Source organism: Podarcis filfolensis (assembly GCF_964270895.1).
Source record: "Podarcis filfolensis genome assembly, chromosome: 5".
In the NCBI taxonomy this organism is placed as follows: Eukaryota; Metazoa; Chordata; class Lepidosauria; order Squamata; family Lacertidae; genus Podarcis; species Podarcis filfolensis.
The window spans coordinates 66277828-66301273 of record NC_139608.1 but is presented as its reverse complement, the minus strand read 5'-3'; the positions used below and the strand labels follow the sequence as shown (position 1 = coordinate 66301273).

General features: G+C 40.0%; 1 protein-coding gene across 27 annotated transcripts in view; it reads left to right on the top strand.

The window, feature by feature from the left end:
* Window positions 1-23446, top strand: part of PCDH15 (protocadherin related 15) — a 633377-nt gene that overhangs the window by 322924 nt on the left and 287007 nt on the right. For all 27 annotated transcript variants that reach the window (XM_083614042.1, XM_083614038.1, XM_083614050.1 and 24 more), the window contains one exon: window positions 13687-13805. In XM_083614042.1, the coding sequence (XP_083470168.1) occupies window positions 13715-13805 (91 nt within the window). In that variant the 5' untranslated portion in view covers window positions 13687-13714. The remainder of the gene's footprint in view (window positions 1-13686; window positions 13806-23446) is intronic.

The window sequence follows — 23446 nt, the reverse complement described above, 5'->3', positions numbered from 1 at the left end:
AAATCCTTCACGTTTCCGCTGACAGAAGCCCCTGCTGGATCCCAGAGTCTTTCTTCATCTGAGGAACACCACTGGATATAAGCCACTGCATCTGAAATAATTTAAGCAGTTTTTGTTGCTTAGTTTGTGATAGTTGTGTGTAGATGACTTCAGGACCACCAGGTTTTCCATTTGGATCATGTGGGGCCTGTACGGGTTTGAAGGACTAGGTGAGTGAGTACATTCAAAAGTAAGGATACTTGATGTTCTGCAAGTGAAACTTACTAGCCTGTTCAAAAAGGCACATGTCTGTATCCTTAGGCTACAGTGTTACGCATATTTCGGAGTAAGCACCATCAAACACAGTGGGTTTTCCTTCTGATTGAACATGTTTAGGAACGAGCCATTTATCTGATGCAGAATTGACCCATTTCGGCTCTTAAAAGAGATCCAGGAGTATTAGGGAAAAGATAGAGAATTCATGTTAGAGCATGACTTGTGGATCACATGTGACGTGTTCAACTGTTTACCTACCTGATGGAAATAAAGATATTTTACAGGTGACTTAAAAGAAGCTGTGGTATTCACACCATGACTGCTATTGTCAGATGATATCCTGTTTGACTAAAGCGTTGAGCATGAGGTGGTTCTTCTTGAGATAACCTTTTCATCATATGCTGGTAATCCTAATGGTTCCTAGTGAATCCATTTTTTTGACAAGCATCATGGGGTGCATTGGTGGCTGAGGCAGCTGTGAATATGTTGTTTATCTGATAGATGGTGGAAATGTATCCAAGTCTGTCTAACAAGAAAACACATATAGAGAGACATTTGCATGATAACATAGAACACTTTTGTTTTCACTCACAGGAACTGTCCATTCTTATTTCCATCTTTATACATGGCCTGGCAACTTACAGATGTTAGTAGCTTCCATGTTCTCCAAATCATATTTCAGAGTGTAAAAGCTCAAGGAAATGGTTGTGTTACATGCGATGTTCAGAATGACTTAAAGCATCCTCGTGCTATTTGTAGTTAATTTAAGCTAAGAAGCAGCAGCAGGAGAAATATATGTTCTTGCATATGTATCACACCTGGAGGAAATGCAGGCAAACAATCTTATGCATGTTTACTCAGAAATAAGTTCAGTGGGGCTTATTCCCAGGAATTTATGCATAGGACTGCAGCCTTAAGCATCATTTTGAAACTAATATAAGACATAAATAATTCTAGTTCATACTTTATGTTCTCCAAGTTCCTGTGACTGGTAAAAGCTTCTCCAACATATTAAACATATCAATTCTAAATGCATATGGGATTTATTGTGACTCTGGGTTTTTTTTATCTCTGTTTTCTTTTTAATATGATATTTTTTAATTCTTAAGACCTCACATAACTTTTAAAATGTGCACCGTAATGTGGGTTTTCATTTAGGCTTGCAATTTAAATAAATAAATGTAGAGAAGCAACAGAATTCCAAAGTGTGCCCTACCTTAGCAAATCACAACGTTTCTCTGGATCTTTATCAGAAAAATAAAAATCGCTTATGTCCTATAATACCTGCTGGCAAAAGATATCATATGCTGGTTTTTTAATGGTGTTTGTTCCCCTAAAATAGATTAAACCTGGAGTGGTGTTAGCACAATGGCAACAGGAAATTAATGAAATTCCTAATCTGCTTTATGCACCTTAAATATCCCCTTCCCATTCATCATAAATATATAGGGTACTTGCTGTGGGCATACCGCTGCCTTGTTTCCCCTGCAGCATAGACTGGATTGCACAGTAGCAAATTGGGAGATTAGGTTTTTATATATATAAAGACTTTTGCTGTTTTGCTGTTTCTTAATAAGAACTGTGTGCAATAAAATCCTTCCAAAACATGCATCTTATCAACACTGATCTCATTAGCTTAGAAGTAAACTTGATTCCTGTCATCTAGGATTCTGCATCTCCCCTCCCCATGGAGGAAAGCATGTTTTTTGAATTAGTAACGGCAACAGGCTGTTCTATAGGCTTCAGTGGTGGGATCAGCAAAAATAGAGCTTAAAACAAGGCAATATCTGCTTCACTTTTATTGAACTCACCACCTTCCCTTTCTACACACGTATCAATATCAAGAGAATAAAAATACTGACTTCTTAAATGGAGATAGCATGAACAGTTGTGGTTTTTTGAGATTATTTACAAACAGCAACAAGGTCTAGTGTATCTTTCCTTTTAAATGGAGCACTTGCTGCTAGCTCAAACCGAAGCTGGTTTAGTAGTCAGAACACCTGGCAACAATTGCATTTGTATTGAGAAATGTATTGTTTTGAGTTTGGGGAAGTGAGCTGTAGGCCAAGACCCTCCTAATGCCTAACCCCCCCTCTAATTCCTGGATCAAGCACAGATTCAATTGCTGGAATAGCCAGGTCAGCTTGGTAATGGCCCACTAAGCATGGGCTGAAGGTGAGAAGGGGTGTGGCTCTGGGCTGGAGAACACTTGAGTACCCCCCCCCCACACCTCAACTGTTCGTTAGAAAGAAAAAAAGTCTAGAATACAGTGGTGCCTCGGGTTAAGAACTTAATTCGTTCTGGAGGTCTGTTCTTAACCTGAAACTGTTCTTAACCTGAGGTACCACTTTAGCTAATGGGGCCTCCTGCTGCTGCCACGCCACTGTAGAGAGTGGAGTTATGTGAGCCAGAAGCGTCAGTCTGGAAAGGCAGAGAGACTGCCATGTTTGATTTCTGTTTTAATCCAATTCTGCAGCTATGGGGGAGGAATACCATTTTCGGGATGTTAATTCTGTGAACCCCTCCATCATAGGCTCAGGTTGTATGTAAGTGTAAATAAACCATATACAATGGTACCTCGGGTTACATACACTTCAGGTTACATACGCTTCAGGTTACAGACTCCGCTAACCCAGAAATATTACCTCAGGTTAAGAACTTTGTGGTGGCGCAGCAGCAGCAGGAGGCCCCATTAGCTAAAGTGGTGCTTCAGGTTAAGAACAGTTTCAGGTTAAGAGCAGACCTCCAGAACGAATTAAGTTTTTAACCTGAGGTACCACTGTATCATAAAGACTCTGCTGTGCCTCATCTTCAGAAGGAAACATGAACACCGAGAAAGCACCTAGAACCCCTGGAATCTCACACTGCTCGGAGATTGGGGTGGCGTACAACAGTTTTTATGGTGTTGTTTAAAATGGTCTCTGTTAGTAATTTCTAGTGAAGATTTTAAGAGACACATATAAAAAGATACATTTAGAGACAGATTCTCCAGTTCAAAGCTGCACGTAGGCTTTAAAAGTCAAAACTTTGGTTGTCATGATGGCCATAAAGTTCTGACCAGCCCCTTGCAAGGTGGTCTCAGCAAAAACTACCAGATCGACACCAGATTTCTTCTATGTTTGCTTTGTTTATTCCATTCTATTTTCTTCTTCTACAAACAGCTCAGGGTGTTCTGCAGGAATTCCTGATTTTATTTTCACAGCAACCCCGTGAAGCAGGGTATGCTGAAGCATAGTGGCTTGCCCAAAACCATAAATTATCTACCAGGCCACAAGATTATTTCAATACATCTTGCAATTTCAGCTATCATTGATTGCTCCCTTGCAAAAGTCAGTGAAAAATTTCAAACACTTAAGTTTTTTATAGGGTTTTACATTTGCAGACAATGATTCATTAGAGCCTATAGGACATAGTATTTTCTGTAATTACCTTTTACAACCCTTGGACAAAATAACTATATTGGTTTACTTGCCTCTAAGAAAAACCCCTCCCTTTCTACAGTTGTCACTGAAATTATATTCTATTCTGTCTCTAGGGTGACATTTCCAATTTTCTCTCTTTGGAAAGAACCCCCTATGTGATAGTTTGTGTGAGCTGCTTCCAGGGAAAGGTGGTTGCTTGTCACTGCAATCATTTATCTGTCTTGTGAGTAAAACACCCAACTTAACCAAATAAATAATGTCACTGAAGAGGAAATCCCTCCTCAAAAAATCTTTGTATCTTATTTGGAATGCAGGTCTGTGTGGTGTTTCTGAATTGGTAATACAGTTATGCTTATGAGTTCTTTATTATCCATGGCATGGGTAGGCAAACTAAGGCCTGGGGGCCGGATCCGGCCTAATCGCCTTCTAAATCCCGCCTGCGAACAGTCCAAGAATCAGCATGTTTTTACATGAGTAGAATGTGTGCTTTTATTTAAAATGCATCTCTGGGTTATTTGTGGGGCATAGGAATTCTTTCATTTTTTCCCTTCAAAATATAGTCTATGTCCGCTCCCCAAGGTCTGAGGGATAGTGGACCGGCCCCCTGCTGAAAAAGTTTGCTGGTCCCTGATTCAGGGTGTCACCCACTACCTTTCTCCCCAATTTACTTGCATACAGAGGACAGTAGAAGGAGAGTAAGCATTTGGGTGGGTTTCCATAGACCAGATTATGCTGCAGCTCCTCTCTGAAAGCTTATCCTAAAGTCTGTTTAGCAATTTTGGGGAAGCATTGCTACTAAGATGTTGTCAGAGACTAGGTTTTGGTCTGGAGGCTAGGGCAGAATTGAGACTGGTGCTGCTCAGGCCCTCAAGGCATCCATGCCTTTGAGAGATGGATGGTAGTAGACAAAGAGAGACTTACAGGATGTTGCTCCTTTTAGAAAGAGAACTGTATGAGTGCAATCTTTTTTTATAATAGCAACAAAACCACCCTGAAGACTAAGGACAGGTGGAAACTTCATCAGTTTAGTACAGTATGTGTCCTCAAGATAGGGTGACATTGTGCTCCCTGTGGATAAGAGAAACTACACAGTGTGAAGCCTGAACTACTGCCCTAGAGAAAGATATACATCACTGCCTTCAGATGACTTGTGCCTGCAAGGCAGCTCTTTCCCAATGCTTGTGTCTCAGGCCTTGCTTCTCTGTAATTTCCCATTATCCTTTGATAATAGAACTCTGTGATTCTCTCAAGCTTTTTTCTAGCTATGTTACTCTGCCAATTGCATAGATGTAACCCAAAGAGCCACCCCGATTCTCACATTTAGCACTGCTGTAACTTTCAATTAAAATGTGTGCTATTAAGCTCTTAAGGTTCATTAAGGAGAAACTGAATTAAATTTTACATCTTATTGACACTACTGCTGCTATCACCTTGAATTGAAAGGCCTAGCAAAATGGCAGCCTTCTGTTCATTTTGCCTGCATAATGGAAAATTACAATGATTATGTTGAACTTGGCAATTAATATAGTGGATTTTGATTTATCATCCAGTACATTATCTTGAGGAAATGAAGTCAGATATTGTAGGCCTCCACTTCTATCCACTTATAACTTATGAAAATGAATTTTAAGGGGGCAAGTCTTTCTCCAACTTTCTTGTGAGTAAACCCCATTAAATGCAATAAAACTTTGCGGTAATCTTATACATGTCTCCTCAGAAGTAAGTCCAGTGGGCCTTACTCCTAGGTAAGTTGATAGGGGATTGCACCCACAAGTTTGACTAGACATCTATAGGATTGTGCAGTTACGATGGTTTTACAGAATGATAGAGGGTGAATATAGCCAAATAAATGCGGGGGGTGGGGTGGACACTGAAACTACTTTCATAAAATCTATTCAAGTTATCTCCCTTTTAGTATGCCTCATTTGTATGGTACTAAAGATTACCAAGTGGGAGTATTAATAGAGCTAATATGGAGGCATTTGTATCCTGTAGGGCAGATGATTCTTGTCAGCCTGGGAAGGTAGCCCCGGAGAAAGAACACTCTGATCCTAAGCCTCGGCTGCCTTGTGGCTATATTCATTCATGAGAAAGCCTTCGGGAGTAAACCCATTGCCTTGTGGGCCATCTTCAGGAGATGCTTATTAACTTTACATCCATGTAGCGCTAAACCATGGTTTACTTTTACAACTGAACACAGCCATTGTAATCAAAAGGCAGTGTTTAACAGCACTGTTGCAAATGGGCTTAGCTTGATGCACTCAGGATAAAGCCCTGAATTGTTACTGCAGAGCGTCGTTCTCAAACCATAAAGTGAACCATCCTAGAAAGGTGCCCTCAATTACTTGAAGAAGCTACAATATTTTCCTTACCAATTCCAGTGTGTGTCTTGCTTGATTTAGGAGTTAAAGTGAAATCCCATTCCTTTCCAATCAGGACAATATAGAAGAAAATGTGTCTTACAGTTTGGGTTCACTTTCAGAGTGGAAAGGAAGGCAGATAACTATTTAGTCTGCAATGCCAAATACGCTTAATAGGGGCTTGCTTCTAAGTAAATGTGCATAGGATTGTGTGCCAGTCACTTGCTAAAAGTAAGATTTTCTGTACAAGCAAGAAACACTTTTTGAGTGGTATAATTAGTTTGCACGTGGAAATTGCATGTATCTGGTTTTATTTGTTAATGTGTGTCAGGAAAAGTTGAATATCATATATAGGTATACACCAGGTTTAATTGTTCACTTGCCCATAATCAAAGAGATCTGGAAGTTTAAATCTCATCAGTTGTTCACATAGATAACTTCTGAAAAAGTTTACTGTTTGCAGTTGGGTGTGTTAGTTTTGAGAGTGTTAATGGAAGGGAAAAAACAGCACCATAATGTAATCTGATCCTTCTGTTAGCCTAAAATGGCATATCTTCTGATACAGCTGAGCTTTGTTATCATATCATTATAGGATTGGAAGGTACCAAGGGTTATCTAGTCCATCCCTCTGCAGTGCAGGAATCTCAGCTAAATAATCCCTGAGAGATGGCAACCCAACATCTGTTTAAAAACCTCCAGTGAAGGAGAGTTCGCCACCTTCCAAGGCAGTCCTTTGCATTGCCAAACAGCTCTTACTGTGAGCTGTCATCCTTAAGTTGGTTCTGAAATTATTTCCCATTCCTTTCTGTGTGCAAAATGGGTGGAGGACTTGATTACAAAGATCCAGCTCCAGGATCAATAAATCTTGGCTACAAGTCAAACCAATAATTTACTTGCATGGATAATCATTCGTCTAGTTCTCACTAAGGTGACAAAACATAAACTGTGACATTTCAAAAATCAGGTAGAAATTAACACATGACTGAATGCTTCCACAGGTTAGGACAAAAATTAAAAAACGGAAGAACTTTTCAAATAGGAAACTAGTATGTCACCAAGACTACTAGGCTAGAACATTCCCCTGACACCTACGGTAGTTTTCTATATGCAGGGAGCTGCTTTATTTGTATGGCGTAGAATGTGTATGGCGTAGAATGTGATAATGCAATTTACCCCGTATTTTTCACTCTATAAGATGCACCAAACCACAAGATGCACCTAGTTTTCGGAGGAGGAAAACAAGAAAAAAAATATTCTGACTCTCAGAAGCCAGAACAGCAAGAGGGATTGCTGTGCAGTGAAAGCAGCAATCCCTCTTGCTGTTCTGGCTTCTGGGATAGCTGTGCTGCCTGCATTCGCTTCATAAGATGCACACACATTTCCCCTTACTTTTTAGGAGGGAAAAAGTGAGTCTTATAGAGCAAAAAATATGGTAGGCTGTGCAGATTGTCTTCAGGTATAGTCTGAAGTGAGAAAACCCAGGCATAAGTTTTCACCTTAGTGAGAACTTGTAATAATTACAGCTTCAATCATGAAAATTGCATCTGGGGAACTGTGGTTATATCCATGGATCCTCTCATACACACACACACACGGGGGGGGGGGGGACACGGAGAGACATGTATGTATGTATGAATGATTGTGCAAGAACCAGACAAATTAGACTTCCAGTGTTCTGGTCTCAACTCAGCATGCTGACTTAGTATCAAAGATGTGTGTTTCCAGTGACTGATTTTGGCTCTTAAAATTTCAGTGGTGCCCTGTGTGGTGCTTAAATTTGCCCCCCCCCCCCCCCCCCCGTTGTTCATCTTTGTTGCAAGGCCCCTGCAACACACTTTGATTCGGCACCAAGTGTATGTAAACCAGCCATTCTCCCCTAAATCCGCCTGTGTTTTTGAAGTATTTAGGGGGGGATAGCCTTAAACAAATGCTGCCTACTCATTTGAAAGTGATGCTTCTTAAACATCATGTAGAAATTTGTATGTGATCAGCAGCACATATAAATATATTGATGCAGAATTCTGAAACCATTTCAAACTATTTGTATTCCTTAAAAATGAAATTTCAAAATAAAACAGGAAAGGAAAACAAATCACTGCGTTTATTGTATTATGCCAAAAAAAAAAGTGTTCTCACAATGGATTAAAGAGAATAAGTATATAACAGTTGGGATGTGAAATGGGGAGGTTTCTATTTGAAAACATTATTAAGGAGAAGGTCAAACCAACAGAAAGCCCTCTTTTTAATTCGCAACATCCCGCATTGTCTTCATTGCCCTGCTATATGTCTTCCCGTGGGCGACATGTTTTTATCAGCCCTTGAATAACTGCTTTCAGCTTTTAACACATTTGGCAATATGTACAACAGGTGATCATTTTTAGAATGTGAGCTGAGTTTGAGGACGTTTTATTCATGGACTCAAAAGTATTCAGAATGCATCATAGAACACAGATCCAAACATACTTGAGCATATTTATGATTCATCGCTACTTTCAATTAAAATGCCATGAATTAATTGTTCTAAGAATCACATCTTTTACAAGCCTTATGGGGGATGAAATCAACCATTCCAAATTAATTTTATCAGCTCAACAAAGCACAATTGACTGTTTAAACTTTACTTAAATACAGTCCCTTGTTCAAAATAAACAATTCAGACTAAGCCTGGAATCCTATATCCACTACTTTGGAGTAAACCCCGTTAACTTTAATGGGACTTACTTCTGAATAAACATGCATAGGATTGCATTGTTAATCTCTAAAATTAGCGTATGCATATGTATGTAAAATGATTTGCTAGTGCATTTTAAATGGCATAAGCCTTGAGTCATACCTTCAGAGAAAGTATATGGTATAGTCATTACTATATATGATATTTTTCAGTTGTTTTATATGAAAGAAAACATCTCAAAGCAATTTAACAAGTACAGGCAGGCAGGTTTCAACCTAGGCACACGTGAAAAAGGCTGAAGGAAGTCCTTCCTTCTTGAGGAGATATTATTCTATTCTAAAGTGGTTCGGTCTTGACTAGGACTAAACCATGCCCTTTGAATCTACTCCTAAATAGCCAACCTTTCCTAGCAGAATTCATTTATTCATTCATTTACTTGCATTGATAATGAAAGTTCTCTGGGTGGCTCACAAAACAAAACACCGTTCCCAACTATTCCTATGGAATTAGGATTTCTCTGTCCAGACGAATGGCCTTAGTTCAGATCAGGTATCCTCTTTGTAGTGCTGACAGCAACAAATACACAGGCACACATTCTGAAAATCACTTCAACAAACTACTATGATCCTTTGGGGAATTAATTTATTCCTAGGCTTGTGAAATTGTTGACCTATTTCTAGAGGCATCAGAGGGAATATGGGATATTGCATACTGTCTCATCTGCTGAACCTGTTCGCAACATAACCAATTAATCTCCCTTCTGCTGAAATAAATAAATTAGAATGCCTTATTGTTAGAAGTAGCTGTTTCTCTCCCCAGCCCCAAGCATAGTTGGCCTTTAATGCTGTAGTTTATCTGAGAACAAGACAGGATGGCCAAACTGTGTCTCAAGGTCAAGAAACTGAGAGTAGGAAGAGAAATAAATGAAGCATGCACGCCAAGGGGAAACACACTTGGACTCAAGGAGAGAAAGGTGGCAATAATGCAGTCCGTGGTGTCCAAAACATAGATTCCCCAGCATCTTCACCTGGGCTGAAGGATGGAAGGGTGAAATGACAGTGGAATTGAGAAGGCAGCAAGAAGACACTTACAGATAGAGAGAAACTACATTGTGAGTGGATATGTAAGGAGGGTGGAGATGGGTGTTTTGGGGGGTGCAAATGCGTAGGACTGGTCTGCAATATTTGGCAGCAGACATGGATCTGGAAACCCCAGCTGCTACTTCACTGCAAAGTGGTGGAAATGCTGGGAAGATTTGTTTGAGAGAATTTGTGTGCGCACATGTGTTTAACACTTCACCAACAACTCCCCCCAATCAGATTTTCTCCATTTGATGCAGCACATTACTTTCATTGAGACCTGAGCACCCTAAATCCCTTCTGGGAGTTCTCTCCAACCCTCTGGTGCAGGTTTGGAAAATGTGAGGATCACCCAGTCTTGGGGGAAAAGTGGAGACAGAAGAAAAGTTTCATAGTGCAAGCATAAATCCTTGCACTAAAGAATAAATGCATTGAATACCTCCCATAGAATTGAAGGAGGACTTGTAAGCCCCCCAGTCCGTCCCCTATTCATTGTACGAAAACTAGGGCTAAAGCATCTCTAACTGATGGCTGACCTGACTCTGCTCCAAGAGTTTCAAGGAGGGAGAACCCACCAGTTTAGATAATTGATTACACAAGCTGCTTTTACTGTCAAGAGGTTTCCCCAAATGTTTAACCAAAATCTACTTTCCTGTCATTTTCACCCATTGCATCTATTCCTCTGTCCCTCTGGGACAGCAGCAAATATTTTCTCTTTTCTATGTCAAAGTCTTTGGGTATTTGTAGAGCGCTATCACGTCAAACCCTCTGTCTTCTCTTCCCCAGGCTCAGTATACCCAATTCCTTCAACCTTTCATCACCAATTTTGTTTTATCTGTATACTTTTTCCGAGGTGTTTTTCTTTTTCTTCAAAGCTTTCAATTTTTTGCATTGAAATGTTTTTTCCTTGAAAACAATGTTGTGTTACTGTCTTGCCCACTTTTCACCTCCTTGCATTATCCTCTGTCTCTCCCCACTCTGTGTGTCCTTCTCTCTCTCTCTCTCTCTCTCTCTCTCTCTCTCTCTCCCACACACACACAATCCCCAAGCATCTGATGTGCCACTTTAGGAGTTCTTGGAACGTATTTTTTATTTTATTTATTTATTTCCTTGCACACACTTTTTGGGACAATGTACAGAAAGTAATAAAAGCAACTAAATAACAGCTTAAAACACTACAAAAATAGGAGCAGATAAAAACCAATGCCAAGTAGACACCCATGGCAAAGACCTATCCATTCATTGTAGTAAGTGCTATGGCATTCAAAAGCCCCTTGATTATTTTTTTTGAAAGGTGGTTGGTTATATGTGTGTTAAAAAAACAAGAATAGTTGATAAATTTTGTATTCGTGAATGAAGGTGGACTGTGGTTTTCCATATAATAAAGTGACGTATCAGGGTATTGGTTCCGACAACCAGTTTTGTCAGCCCTTTATTCATTATTCTGCAACTATCTTTGAAAAGAATTCTAGCTTTTACTTCAAATATATCATATTTGTTGGCTTCCCTTCTAACGGATGTCATATATCTATTTGCTGAATTTGCTCAAAACATATAGTCAATTGAAACCACTGCTTTCTCTCCCCGAATACCATACAAATCATAAGTTGAGAAATCAAGAGCAATTCCTCAGTGCCTCAAGTTTTGATAGATGTGCTTGCCTGTTCCTACTTTTCGTGAAAATGCCACCTACCCCCGTTAAAGGCAAGCCTATTTTCTCTTGACTGCAATGAATATAAAGAGGTGATGAAAGATACGGAGAGGAGCTTTAATGTCTTGACATGATACCATTGTTTGTGATGTAAATAACTGCCAGAGACGACACTGCAAATGCACAGATAAGAAAAGTTGACTTCTGGAAGTAAAATGATAGCAGTGACTTTAATGATTTGAGAATGAAGGCAGAACAGATTGTTTTGATGTTGAGCTGAGGGTAGGAAAGGGGGAATCTGACTCAGAAAGCGGTGTGTGTGTGTGCGCGCGGGGGGGGGGGGGGGAGAATGTTGCTTATGTGACCATAATACAAAATATAATCATGGAACAGTGACAGTGAGTAAATACGCTAGATTTTGCAGTTTAAAGAGTTAACCCTGTATTGTTTCACACTGTACTTCTATAATGCATCAAACTTACTTTAATATGGCCTTTATCATGTTATTCACTTTGGTCCTTGCTACTGTTTCTTCCTGCAAGCTTAAAAAAGAGACTCTTGTCAGCATCCTTTGGCATTTTCTTCTGGTTCCTAATTTAAATGCGCTATTAAATGTGGTGGGTATTGTTGATTAGTTCATTCATCCTCATCCTCATCCTCCTACAATTAGCTATTTCATAGATGCTGCCATTATAAGAAAAATACTCAATACTTAGCATTTATAACATGCTTAATATACATTATCTCAATTTCCAGAGGGGTAGATGCACTATTCTCTTGCAGCAAAACCAAAAAAAAGTTGTGTGGCACCATACACACCAATATATGTATTATACTACTACAGACAGAGTTTGGGATCCCAACTGCATACACTGTGTGAACCGACACAAAGCAGTCACATATCTAAAGGTATAAATGAACACACCTTTATACATACTATGTTGTATTTATATGTTTAGCAGCCATTCAATTTTACAGCTAAGTACTGTAACACAGAGGCAAATCAATAAATGACTGGCTCAAGACCAGTCAGTCAATCAATCAATCCATGGCACAGAATTCTTAAGCAGAAGTAACAGCTAGTTATAAAATGTCTCTTTAATATTGAGGAGAAGGTGGGAGAGATAGGAGGGCATGTGTGTTGGTTTCCTGAAAATCCAGATGATTAGAGTGTTGGATTTTTCACAGGACAGGGGTTTAAAAGTGTGGCATCCCTGGCTGAGATGGTACAGTCATAGGTCATGTTTGTCTGAGTTTGCAGTTTAGCTCCCCTGGACAGACTATGAGACATAAGCCATAAGACAATCCTTGGTTACAGCTCATGGTTAGGAGAGAGCTAAACCACAAGCCTGGGTTTGGATAACATGCTATGCCAATCCATGTCTTAACCCAATACAGAGCAGGATCAAATCACCAGGGAGAAGTGAAGCACCCACAATCTCCTTTCTGGCAGCCCAAATGTTCATGTGTTTTCACTGAGCCATTTGGACTAACAACTGGGAATGAAGAAAGAGAAAAAAAAGATTTTGTATTGAACAGTGTGTTCCTAATTTATCTCAAAAACAGAGTTATTCTGCAGGAATTTAAAAGTTAATCCTTTTATTTTTTTAATGGAAGCATATACAGAACATAAAGTAAAACATAAATAAAGGTTGAGTTTCAACGAAATAGTCGCATTAGCAGGAGTCAGTACAGTGAGCCCCACTATGAGGCTTCCTCCCTCCCCCTATGCCCTGCCCATGGCTCTGTGGGATTCGGAACTTCACCTGGGATTTGAGGAGTGGAATGATGGTAATAGCAGGATAATGGATTATACCCAAACTCCTGAACATAACAAATAAAACTCACTTCCAGAGACTAAAAGGCACAACAAAAATCATACAACAATTACTTTCTACAAAGTACAATAGAGATATGACAAATGTCACAATTATTTCTAAAGTTACTGTAGCAAAAATAAACAACTATGAGTTCCACAAAGTAGTATGCTGAGATGGCAGCACAACATCATTCATTTCCTTATTCACATGCACTGCAAAAACAAACCACTCAGATCTAAAACTATCCCTCTTTTTTACTCCTCCTAGCCTATTTTATTTTGTCTACTTTTGAGCCAAAGCAGTATCCCGAAACATAGAAGATATATGATGGTGTTTGTGTGAATCTTTCAAACAAGCAGTTTTTTTCAGCTGAATTTACACAAACAGGTTTTAAAATCGATTTTTCTTCTTCTTTTACTTCCTTCTAGATCTGCCTTGATTGAAGTGTGACATAAAATGTTACAGCGGCTTTGCTTCTCAAAATGGTTAGCGATAGGGATTGCAGTTTCTGCTGTCTTCATGGATTCTTTGGCCCAGAATGATGATGGTAAGTGTTTTTCTGTGTGCTGGATAATTCTGAAAAAACAAACCTATACTTGATTTCATAAATATATAATTCATAAAGCAAGTTCTCCCACATCTTCAAAGGACCACCCTATGTCTGCTTTGGCTAAAGTGCTGGGTAAAAGATAGAGCCCACAAATTCTGTGAATATATGATAATCTCAGACCTCCTAGAATTACAGCTGCAGACTGTAGAATCATTACAGAGCAATTAACAAACCCTCAGCTTTGTACACCCCATAGTTTTTTGGTTGGGTCACCAGTGTAGACAGAAGGATGAATTAAGATGGCATGTTTTGGCATATGGTGAACATATGGTTTGAAAGTTTTGATTTTCAGTAGCAATTGTGATGCCAAGTTGGAATGAACCTATACAGTTACGGACAATTCTGCATGCGACTCTTCATGCTATTCAACACTGCTATTTCTTCCCCTTGGCTGGACATTTATTTGTTAGCGGATTTGCCTACTTACATCCAAAATGGTGTGATATAGCAAGGTGGCACCAACATGAGAAAATCCTGAATGGTATAAACCAAAATGTGGGTAGTCATCATTATGTTTTGCATCAAAACAATGCTTTGCATTGCACTCAGAACCAATGATTCTGCTTGATGGAAAGTTTGTGGAAGCTGATTCAGACTAAACATTAGGAGAAATGTCCTACTGATAAGAACTGTTTGACAGGCTAGTACATAAAGTAGTGGGCTGCCCTTTACTAGAGATAGGTAAGCTGAGTCTGGATGGCCATCAGTCAGGGATGCTGTAGTTGCAGACTGCATTGAGGTCATCCTACCTGACCTGCAAGGTTCAGCTCTATGAGTCAGAGAAAAAATTCCCCCCTCCAGAAAGACCAATCAGCTCTGTGGGCATGTGTATCCTCTTCTTTTTAAAACATTCTAAGATCATTTCCAGTTTTCAGATAAAAATAGCAAACATTAGCATGTGAACATTATTTATGATGTTATTTAACTGAAAGAAAATTAGCTCAATAAAAATAAAACATAGATCCTACAATCCATATATTATTCTATAGATCATGATTAGCATGCACACAATTGTGTTTTACTAAACTAACTATAATACACCATATCTTGGATGTGAGTTTTAATAAGTGTCTAGATGTTTTCATCTGATATTCTGTCAAAATTTCTTGTCAGCGCCTTTTCTTACTTTTTCTTTTGGTCCAATTGTAGAGCAGTGGTTCTAGGAAAGTGTAGTGAAACTGCAATAGCAGCCACATTACCTGTTTCATATTATGAATTTTCCTGGGATTTTGGTCACCTTGTTACATGGTTACAGAATATTTGCACCTCCCCCATTTCAGGATTGATATGGAAATAAACATATATTGTGGGATATGGGTCATTTTCTACTTATAAGATTGTGCTGGAAGCATTTCATGTGATACCTAAGTTTTGATGAGTTGTTCGTTTTCATAGTATTTGGAACAGGTTATGTAATGAGTTGAATGAGTCCTTCAAAGGTTACAGATTCTTGCTTTGTATTTGATTGTGAAAGACCAAATACTGATAAATTCACTCATAATGGAACTGTTTGTGAACAAATAGAAATATCCAAAGATTAATTTTAAAAGTATTCTACATTTCAAATAGATGCCACTTAGAAACTGAATGCTGGTTAATATTAACCATTTAGTTTGAATTGCTAACTTGCAGATGTTCCAGTCTCTGTCTAGTAGCCTAGAACATTAAGTTATACAGGAATCTAAGGCCTGATATTATTGAGATCTTGAGCAAATGTCTAAATATTCAGAGCCAACAGTATTCAGGAGGGACACACTCAAAACTTGCAATTTCTTCAGCCTGCCTTCTGTACCCAGAAGGCACCAATATAACCCAGAAATTAAGTTCCTCTCCAATACAAACTGACAAGTAGTTGTGGCTCACATGGTAAACTTTGCTGCTGCTTTTGCTTAAATCACTAGGAGGTAGAGAAAGTTGGTTTTAGGAGGCTCCTCTTTAGTCAGCAGTGCTAGAACGGTTTCAAGAGCCCCAGGTTCATATTTAGCCTGTTGCTTTGCATTGTATGTGTGTTTTTCGTTTTTGTTTTTTAAATTATTTTAGCTGGGTTGGTAGTGGGAGGGGGTTATGCTGTTATTTGCTATGGATCATTATTACTTTGTTATATGCAATGGTGGTTTGAAAAGTAACCACTATTAGTTGTTCATGCTGTGCATCAAAGGACTGCTGCTACTTTCCACAAACACTCTTGTATGTTTATACAACTATATTTAGACCAGCCCTTCCTTATAAGCAGCAACTGTCATCTGTCTTGTCTGTTTTCATCAGCAGAGCTGAAAAGCTCAGAAGCTGCTGAACCAATTTGTTTTCAACCAGTATGGTGGGAGGTACGTAGGGTATTTAGCTTTGCAACAGTTCCTCAAGATCCGTGGAAATCTAATTCCTGACCCTACTGTTTGATCTGCCCTGATGTCACAGACCATCTTAACTATCACCTGCCTGGTTTAATACTGATAGTCAGCTGCTGAGGCTATCTGTGTCATCAGAACAGCAAGTTTCAGTGGAGCCAAAAGGGACATACGTAAAGTAGAGCCAGGCTGAAAATCTTTTTCAACCACTGATTGGGTGACAGGACCTGAAACATGACACTTGCGAAAAGTCATGGGGAAGAGAGAAGTTTATCTGGATTTTTCAGGGTGGCGTTGCTGCTTACCTTACTAAACCAAGGGTTTTGCTTTCTTTTCTTGCTTTCTTAACTAAAAATGTCCCATGCCACTCAAAGTAGTACAAGGCTTTTTCTGCAACTTCCTGCTGGCCACAAGTCGAGTGATGCCTTGGGAGCAACACCACAGCACATCACATCATTTCCAATGCATTATCAGCAGTGTGGTCAGTGCGTAACAGTAGGAGCTTCCTGCTGGGTGCACTTCTTGGCAGTAATGTAAGCGGCATAAACATCCTGAAAATTGCTCCCTCCACCCTCCAAGAAAGCCACAGAAAACTGGCTGCTGTTTTTGGAGGGGGAATATACTTGTCAGAAATGGGGTGTGTGTGATTTCAACTCAGGCTTATGGTAAGACCTCCTGTAGCATCAAAATGGGCAGATGGGCAGAAAGAAGAAATGTTAAGGAGAGCATCTTTTGAGAGAACAAATATACAGTAAATCATACTGAAACTAGGATGGATGGGATTGCTTCACTCACTGAAACTGTTAAGATACTTTGGAAATAGATACAATGCTGAGTTGGAGCCAGCCATTTCCTTCCATTGATGGAAAATATCTTTTCGTTTGATCCAGTGGAAAGGGAATTTTTGCTGATTCTCCTCTCACCCTGTAGCCTGATGCACTACCCCACAAATGTGTTGCCAGCTGACCGAAACAGTATGAAAGCTGGTGCTGGGCATTGAAGAGGAGGGACGAGTCAGCAAAAGTTCCTTCCAGCAGCAGCAGTAGCAGTGTCCCCTGAACAGAACTCAAGAGTGTCCCTTTGAAAGAACTCTGCTCTGGGGATTCTCAAACAGTGGATAGTGTAATGGATGAAGCTGGGATGTAAGGGTTGAGGTGGCCCTTAAGGTATCCTGGAACAAAAAATTGTTCAAGAGTTTGTATGCACAAGAGCCTTGAAACTGACCCTGAAGCATATGGGCAGCCAGTACATATGATTTAGCAGAGATCCTCTGTGCTTTCAGCCGTCACCTGCTTTCATCAGTGAGCAATTCAGTCACTGCATTCTGCATTAGCTGAAGCTTCTAAATCAGGACCAAGGACAGCCCCTACACCAAGTGTATTACAGTAATACAGTATTGAGGGTTCCAATGCATGGACTGCAGTGACCAGGCTATCCACATGTGATCATAGATGACAAAAGAGGCTATGGATATGCCCAGGAAGCTCTGCAAACCTGCTCCTTTCCAGAACAGGTGATTGCCTTATCTTCCAGACACAACAACCACCTATGGACAAGAGCCTCTTATCTTTCCAACAGTCAAACTCAATTTATTGGTCCTCTTCTGATCCACCACTGCATTCAGGCGCTGATCAGCCATTACAGAGAAACTGAACTGTTGTCATCAATGTACTGGTGACACCAAGCTCCAAAACTAATGACTTCTGTCAGGAGCTTAATATAGATGTTGAATAGTCTGGGAACATAATAGTGCCAGGTCAAAAGAACGTTTCCCCAGTGCTACTCTCTGGAGTTGCCCACACAAGTAGAAATGGAGTCACTGTAGTACAGTGCCTCTGAATCTCATGCCATTATATCCAGGATAATACAACGATCAATGGTATCAAAGGCCACTGAGAGATTATGTGTAACAGAGTTGCACTCCCTCTGTTTCTCTGTCAATAAAGGTAATCCATTGTGCAACTGAATCCATGTCCAATTTGAAAATGAATCTCAATGACTGTTTATCTGCATTTGGAGAGTGCAAGATGTATTTATTAGTCTAATGTATACTAAAAGATACTCAATTCATTCATCTTTTATATGGTAACTAATTATGCTTAGCAATATGATCTCTGAATCGCTTTCTCTCCCCTTCATCCCCCCAGCCTGTGGGCAGGGTGACATCTGTTGCAAGAGATAATATCTCGGTTTAAATTGTCTGTCTTGCAATTTGGAGAGGCTTTGTGGTTTGCTATGTTTGCAATTGAATTTCCTTGTGGGCGAAAGTTATTTTAATCTGAAAAGTCATTGGTAGGAGTTTATACACATAGGAACAACTATTCTAGTCTGCGATGAGTGCTCTACTTTTATCTGTTTTAGCATAGAAGTTCTGAAACTCTGTTATGCATATTTCCCCCTCTATTTTGTTCAAATATAAGCCTTGTCCAGTACAATTGGAAAATGCATTTTCTGAGATCCATATTAATTGTTTTCTGAGATCTACATCAATCTGAATAGGCAATGCAGATAATCTTCACAGTGCAAAAATCCCCCAAACTGACCAGTTAAATTATAACTTTTTGAAGTCAGCAAAATCTTCTGCTTCTAGTCTAGAAAACCATGTGAGCTTTTGGAACTCAAGAGAATAGTAAAAGTTTGCTGTTCAGAATACAAGGCTTGATGTGCACACAGCACAAACTGCTGACCTGGAAGAATCTCTGGACCACAGTCTAAAAGCCTAAATGGTGGAAGTCTGCATGTAGAATGGGCTTCTAGATGCCTTCTGTTTTCTGGAAGCAGCCTTCTCACTAGACATGCAGTAGCCCAGCTCCAGTGCATTGTTCTTATAATTGACTCTAAGGACATTTTCACCCAAGTGTTATTGAGCCTCCCTTTTACTATTTGGTTACATGTGTGAATGTTGCTAATGGTGGATTAAAAATGGAAGGGAACTTTTTTTAAAAAAAAATGAATCTTCTTTCCAGCAAATGTAGGTTTTATGTTTGTATCACATATGCAAGAATACGAAAAGTAATGTTAGTGTAATGTGTAAAAAAGTAAAATTCCTCTGTCTTTGTCTTCTATTGGAGTAGTTTGATGCCTTAGTGTTCAATGACCATGATGTGTTATTTGCTGTGTAGGCTAAAGCACGTGAAATGTTGGAATGGTAACATTTGTGTGTTTCCTTAGCTTCCTTACTGTCACAGTTTCTGAAAACAAAGGTCTCAGCTTGTTACTTTTAGAAGCCTAATTAAAACCCCCCTTTTTGTTGTATTGCTGTTTGCATTTCCTTGCATAGTCTTCTCTCTGTTGATTAAAAAAAAGTAGATTTGACCAGCACTACTGATCTAATCAGGTTGGCTGGCTCTGAATTTCACAAAGCTCCCTTATTTGCAAACCAAAACTTGTTTCTGTACTCTTACCTACACAGCTGGTCTAATAAAATCTCTCATCTGCTTTTCATTGGGACCATCAAAGCAACCCCTCTTGTAACTTCTTTCTCTGTACCAGCAGAGGAATTAAACAAATGGCCAGCTCTGTTGTTCAGCTGGTTATATGCACAACAAGGCACTAAAGATCAAGAGAGAAACACACAAAATTACAGATTTGCTACAGGCATAAAATCAGGGTAAGCTCCATACAAAGTAACAGATGGCCAAGGTTTATATGTTTCACACATCCGATTGCCTTATGCTACTCTTGTTTAATCAGGGGTGTTTAGGACCAGCATTGAAGGCACTGGAAAGTGTAGTTTGCCATGTCTAGAAGTGTAATAGCACTGCTGTTTTCCTTGCTGTGTATCCTTTACAAGGTCATATTTTCTGTCGGTCAGTATAACAAGCCAGTGCGTTAAACTCTGCATTAATGAAATAAAAGAGAGAAAAGACATCCCTTTAGCAGATACTAAAAACAGCCATACCAGCTGGCAGCGACAGGGTCATCCAAATATTATGAGGGAAAATATCAGGCTGCACAGAGTTACTTAAGGCAGAGTTCTTTGTCATATTCAAAAGTCCAATTTAGATAACATACCATTAGTGAGAATCCTATAATTATGTTATACCATTGCAGTTAGTTCCTCAACCCCAAGGGGGGGGTTGGGTTTTCAAACACCATCTATGAGTGCATGGCATACCATAGTGTTACAGGTTTGCAGGGGGGCAAGGAACCCCTAAAAATTCTGGGTGCCAGGTTCAACCCATAATTTATGAAATTGATCAATGGATTTATGAAGCCCTAAAAATTAAGTCAAGCCAACTTCTTCAGGAGATTGACTGATAAAGGTGCCATCAAATAACAAAACAGGTGACGTCAGACATTACTCTGACATTCAGTGTCAGACAAGAAAGGGAGTGGAGTGTGTGTAAGTTAGCAAAAGACAATAGAGTTGGGAGGCTGGGTTACAGGAGGTGTGATGCCACCATGGGAAAACAAGTCTCCTTTTTCTGTGTGAGTCTTGGGTTGTGGTTAAGCAATGGTTTTTGGGAAGAAGAAGGGTGGAGCCAGATGCCATGCAGACTGAGAGATAGACAAGTTGTGTAGAGGAGACACAGAGGTGGCCTTTGAATGCAATACTGTGCTGCTGTGGGGAGCAGGCCCCTCTTCAGATGTGATGCTCAGAACCCTCTCTCCATCCAGACTCAGGTTTAAATATATTTAAAGAAGCCATATTTTACAAAGACACAACAATCTCTACTTTGCTTCATTTGCCGCAAAGAAAGCACAAACCCTGGTTAAGTGTCAAGGCCCCTGGAATCATGCACCACTCAGAAGAGATTGGGGTGGCCAGAAACAATATTGTCCCTTGTGCAGTAGTGGATGGTGGCTCAGGAGCTGCCGGCAGGCAGTGTGTGGACCCACCAGGTAGAGGACATGGGTGGGACATGGGTTCCCCCCACCCCCACAGCTCTCTTACACACACTATCTCCAATGCAGAGACTCACTTCCCCCACCCCTCATTTCTCCATGTTAGAATGGGGAGATCTCATTGCACACCTCCCCACTCCCAGTTGCCCAGCTGATTCGAACCAAAAACAGCTGAGGAGAGCTAGAACTCTCCTTAGCTATTCCTAGTCGCAATAAACTGGGGAGTCTGAGATCATATTACCATTCATATTATGTGCCTCCCCCCTTTGCCTAGTTAATTGGTGGTGGGAAGAGCTAAGGAGTTTCTCAGTTGTTGCTATAATCAGCTGCCTGGGCAGCAAAGCAGTAAGAATCAACTGGCATTGGGGAGTGGGGCTATGGCAAACACTGAATTTAGCTAAGGGCTGCATGTGGTCCATGAGCCATGGTTTGTGGCATGAGAAAACATTAAAAATGATTGCTATAATAGGGACCAGGGGACTACAGTTTAGGAGGGAGAACATGTCAAAACTGTGCTTATATATGATTTCTTTTATAAAAGCAATCGGTGCCAGAGAATCAGAGAATGTAGTTTGGTTTTATGTTGTTGCGGGGTGGGAGTAGGGGGGACATCTTGTGACAACTTCTGCTATTTCCAAGTTCATTCATTTGAATTTGGTTTGAATTTGGACATAAGGTTATCTAGGTTGAAATATCTGCTTGGCTGCTATTCGTTTATTTTTCTTTCATGTGGTAGATTTTTATCTCACTTCTCAGACACACATATCCCAAAGCAGTTCACATCAATCAAAAATTCAGGACAGTGCTGCTGGTATGCAATGCCCATAAATGAATATGAGAACAGCCCCTGCTTTCAGGCTTACAGGCTAAAAAGACAAAACATACAAAGGAAGTGGAATGAAGAGAAGAGGTTTAGGGGAGGGACAGCGCCAGACTGGAGTGTTAGATTGTAAACAGGCATTTATACATTTATATTTATGAATTATTTATCCAAAGGGGGCTCATGGGATGCCGTTCATCTCTTAAGTCCAGCTGATTTGATTAAACATTCTTCCACCTAGTTTGCAAGATAATGAATGGAGCTGTAGCAGTCATATAAAGCAAATACTGTTGCCCTGCATTCACAAAGAGGTCATATTTTTGCATGTTAACAGGTGGCTAATTCTTTGACAAATACAGAGACCAAGAATTAAAGAGGTCCTTTGTAATGCATTTTCCTTTGAGGTGGACATATCAGCATATGGTTCCATGCCACCCCACTGAAACTGTGAGATTCCAGCAGTTCCAGATGCTTGCCCAGGGCTTATGTCAGGCCCTCCAAGTGTCTCTATTTTCCAGGGACATCCCTGATTTAGAAAAGCCCTCCCAGTTTCTGATTTGATCCTGGAATGCCCCACTTTTCCTTAGGATGTCCCTATTTTCATTGGGGAAATGTTGGGATGGGATGGAGTTATTCAATCCCTGAGCCATCTGAAGCTAATCATGTATAGGGAAGGTTTCAAAATGTTTTACTATGTTTTTATATATGTTGGAAATTGCCCAGAGTGGCTGAGGCAACCCAGTAAGATGTGTGAGATATAAATAGTAAAATTATCATTATGGAGTGGGACGTCCCTGTTTTTATTGGCTAAATGTTGGAGGGTATGTCATGTTTCCTTTTCAAAATGAGGATCAACGGAGATTGGAGGGTCTTTAGGATATAAAGGCTGTGGTTTGCTTACACAAGCATACAACCTGAGCCTTCGATGGAGGAGTTTACAGCATCAACATCCCCAAAGGGGTTGTTCCTCCCATAGCTGTAGCCTTGGATTCAAACAGACATTGAACATTACTCTCTGTCTCTCTCTATCTCCAGCTTGCTGCTTTACTTCCCTGTCACATCAGTGCAAAACTCCACTCTCAGCTCTAAACTTTGTCCTTTTGTCCTTTTTGCTATCTGTAAGTTGAGGAAGGGGCCCCACCCATTTGCTGTCTCCCACAAAAGTCCCTTGATTCCCTTTAATGGTTCATCCCCCAGGCTATCACCTCATGAGGAAGCTAGCTTGGCTTGATTAGATTGTAACACTTGCCAGACCCAGGGACTAGAGGGGTCAGGCACCCAACTTACCACTCCAAACTCATCACAATATACACGTGGTGCTGCTTATACGCTGTTTATGAAACCTTACATTTTCATTTGTTAATAATTCCTAGGACTCACAATCAAACAAATCTATAACAATATATAGATAAATTGTTGTGAGTTTGGGGGATTTCTTGGGGAAATGAGAGAGCATGAGAAAGAAAGTTGCTTTGTGCCAGAGACCATCACAATGGGAGTTTTTTGGAAGCTGAAATTTAATTCCTTTTATAAAAAATAAATTGCAGAACTCTCTTACACTCCCA